Consider the following 2,773-nt stretch of genomic DNA (forward strand, 5'->3'; position numbering starts at 1 on the left):
GGAAAAAAAAAAGAAAAAGAAGAAAGAGTACCCTAGTACAATTCAACAATTACTACCCAAATTTTGATAGCCAAACTTCAACCGTACAACATAGAAATTCCCTTTCGTTGTCAAGATAACTGAAAATAAATAAGCTTTCTCAAAGTAATTTGACACCCATTAAACAAGTTGTAGTTGACCCACCATTTTCTTTTTTAACTCAAGATTTTATCTCAAATGTGAGACATTAATGTTATTCGACAAATAATAAGATTAGTGTTTAAGATAATTTTTAGAAAATATTCTCAGCTTTTCATTAACAAAATTTCACAAAATTTTAAATTTTGTTAATGAAAAGTTTAGAAGCGATTTTCCTATTAGCTCTATCGAACACTATCCTAAAAGTCACTACGAGTTGACTTTGATTTAAGTAGAAAGCAAAGCTAATTGATCTAACATGTAGGATCCCATTGCCCCTCCATAAATACTCCATCATGCTTCCTCCTTATTGCTATCCTCTCCTCTTCTTCTCACAGCAAATACTAATCCCACTAACTCTCAGTTTCCATTCAAAATTTCTCTATTCTTTGTCTTTTCTTCCTCGGAGATTTGTACTACAAAATCTTCGAACATACCCTATTCGCCGCATACGCAGTTCATAAATGTCAAAATTTCGACTCTAGCTAGCTAGTGTATTTTAATTAATCGCAATATCATAATCAAGAATGGATGTTGCATTCTCCTTACCCAAGCAGATTCGACCTTTGCTGACTGGTAACAGGCAGCTCTTCCGCCAAGGCACGCAGAAGGAGAAGGTTGTGGTGGTCATCGGCGCCACCGGCACCGGAAAATCCCGGCTCTCCATTGATCTGGCCACCCATTTCGCGGCGGAGGTGATCAATTCCGACAAAATGCAAGTATACCATGGTCTGGATATCACCACCAACAAGATCACCGAGGAAGAACGCTGCGGCGTTCCGCATCACCTTCTCGGTTTCACTCACCCGGATTCCGATTTCTCCGCCGGGAACTACTGCGCCATGGCGTCTGTTTCCTTGAAATCGATACTCAGCCGTGGGCAACTTCCAATCATCGTTGGAGGATCAAACTCATTCATAGAAGCTCTCTCGGACTCCAGCTTCCGATCGAAATACGAATGCTGTTATCTCTGGGTGGATGTCGCAATGCCGGTGCTGCATTCCTTCGTCTCCGATCGGGTGGATAAGATGGTGGAGAGAGGAATGGTGGAGGAAGTGCGAGATTTCTTCAGCCCTAACGCGGATTACTCGAGAGGGATCCGAAGAGCAATCGGGGTTTCCGAGCTCGACAAATACTTCCGAATCGAATCATTCTGCGACGAGGTAACCCGATCCAGGATTCTGGCGGAGGCGATCGACATGATTAAGACGAACACGAGCAAGCTGGCGCGGCGGCAGCTGGAGAAGATAAACCGGCTGAGGAGACTCAAAGGGTGGAATGTTCATCGGCTTGATGCGACGGAGGTTTTCCGGAAACGAGGCGTGGAAGCCGACGCGGCGTGGGAGGATCTGGTGGCTGGTCCCGGCGCGGCGTTGGTGAGCGAATTTCTGTACAGTTTGCAGCCGCTGGTTTGCGGCGGCGCGAAGGAGCTGAGAGGGAGAGGTGAATTGATGGCGACATTAGGGTGATTGGGCATTTGCTGTACAGTAAAACTAATAATAATAATTAATAATAAATAAATAAATAAATAATGCAACAAACCTATGATTCACTGTGTCCACCCAATTTTGGAAACATTCGCAAGTACGCCCCTTGCCTTTTTCAACATATATAATCATCTATTAATTACTATCCATCGCATCCTTGTAATCCAATTCATTTTATCTGTTCGTCGATTGGCGGTGACTCGAGTTTTCTTCTCCTATTTTATTGAATCTATCTAATACAAGATAATTGAGATATTTTTTGACCTCACGCTATTAAACTAAAATTGAATCATTAGATATAGAATTAGGGTTATTTTTCACGTTGTTTATAATAAAAAAATCTAAAAATTTATTTTTCTAGGGGAGGGTGTATTAGCTGAAGTTTATATCGAGCTATATATCTTTAATATTTAATTTTAACAGATGATTTTAAAAAAAAATCGAAAAAAAAATATATTATTATTTAAATATATAAACAAAGGGGAATTGAGGGCTCCCGATTCCGGAAATAGAAAGTTGAAAAGGCAAGAGCATTTGAGACACGTGGGTGTGAACCCTACACCCCATGTTAGCATATATCATTACCATTTAATCATTTGCTAATTATATTATATTGGGATATATATATAAATGCATGCATTTAATGACTTTTTTTTTTCTTCTCATTTTTGAATTACATCTTAAGTTGATATCTTAGTTATTTGTCCATTCTGTACAACATTCCTTCATATCATCATACAATATATTAATTATTTTATATTAAATTGTTAGCATTACACCGATCTAAAAAAAAATTCACAAAAAATATAACGGCATATCACGATTATTATATCAACATATATATATATATATATATATATACAATTTTGCTATCCTGCCCACTCACCGTGCCCACCTAATGTGTCCACCATGAGGTGACACTCAACTATTGGATGTGATGAATTGTGCGTCCAATAGTTGAGTGCCACCTCATGGTGGGCACATTAGGTGGGCACGGTGGGTGGACAGGATAGCAAAACTATATATATAAATATATATATATATATATTTATTTATTGAGTGATCCATGTCTTGGAATTTCTAAATGCCAACGTTGTTAGTACTTTTTT

The 2,773-nt window shown here is 38.7% G+C and overlaps 1 protein-coding gene across 1 annotated transcript; it reads left to right on the forward strand.

The window, feature by feature from the left end:
- LOC140892128 (adenylate isopentenyltransferase 3, chloroplastic-like) lies at nucleotides 1-1,801 on the forward strand. Its single transcript, XM_073300884.1, has one exon. It carries the CDS (start codon nucleotides 705-707, stop codon nucleotides 1,644-1,646), a length of 942 nt encoding a protein of 313 aa, XP_073156985.1. The 5' UTR covers nucleotides 1-704; the 3' UTR covers nucleotides 1,647-1,801.
- The last annotated feature ends 972 nt before the right edge of the window (nucleotides 1,802-2,773 follow it).

This window comes from Henckelia pumila, chromosome 3, assembly GCF_033568475.1.
Source record: "Henckelia pumila isolate YLH828 chromosome 3, ASM3356847v2, whole genome shotgun sequence".
NCBI lineage: Eukaryota > Viridiplantae > Streptophyta > Magnoliopsida > Lamiales > Gesneriaceae > Henckelia > Henckelia pumila.

Excerpts from the sequence above, each read along its gene's own strand:
- LOC140892128 (XM_073300884.1), top strand. The coding sequence starts at position 705 with ATGGATGTTGCATTCTCCTTACCCAAGCAGATTCGACCTTTGCTGACT.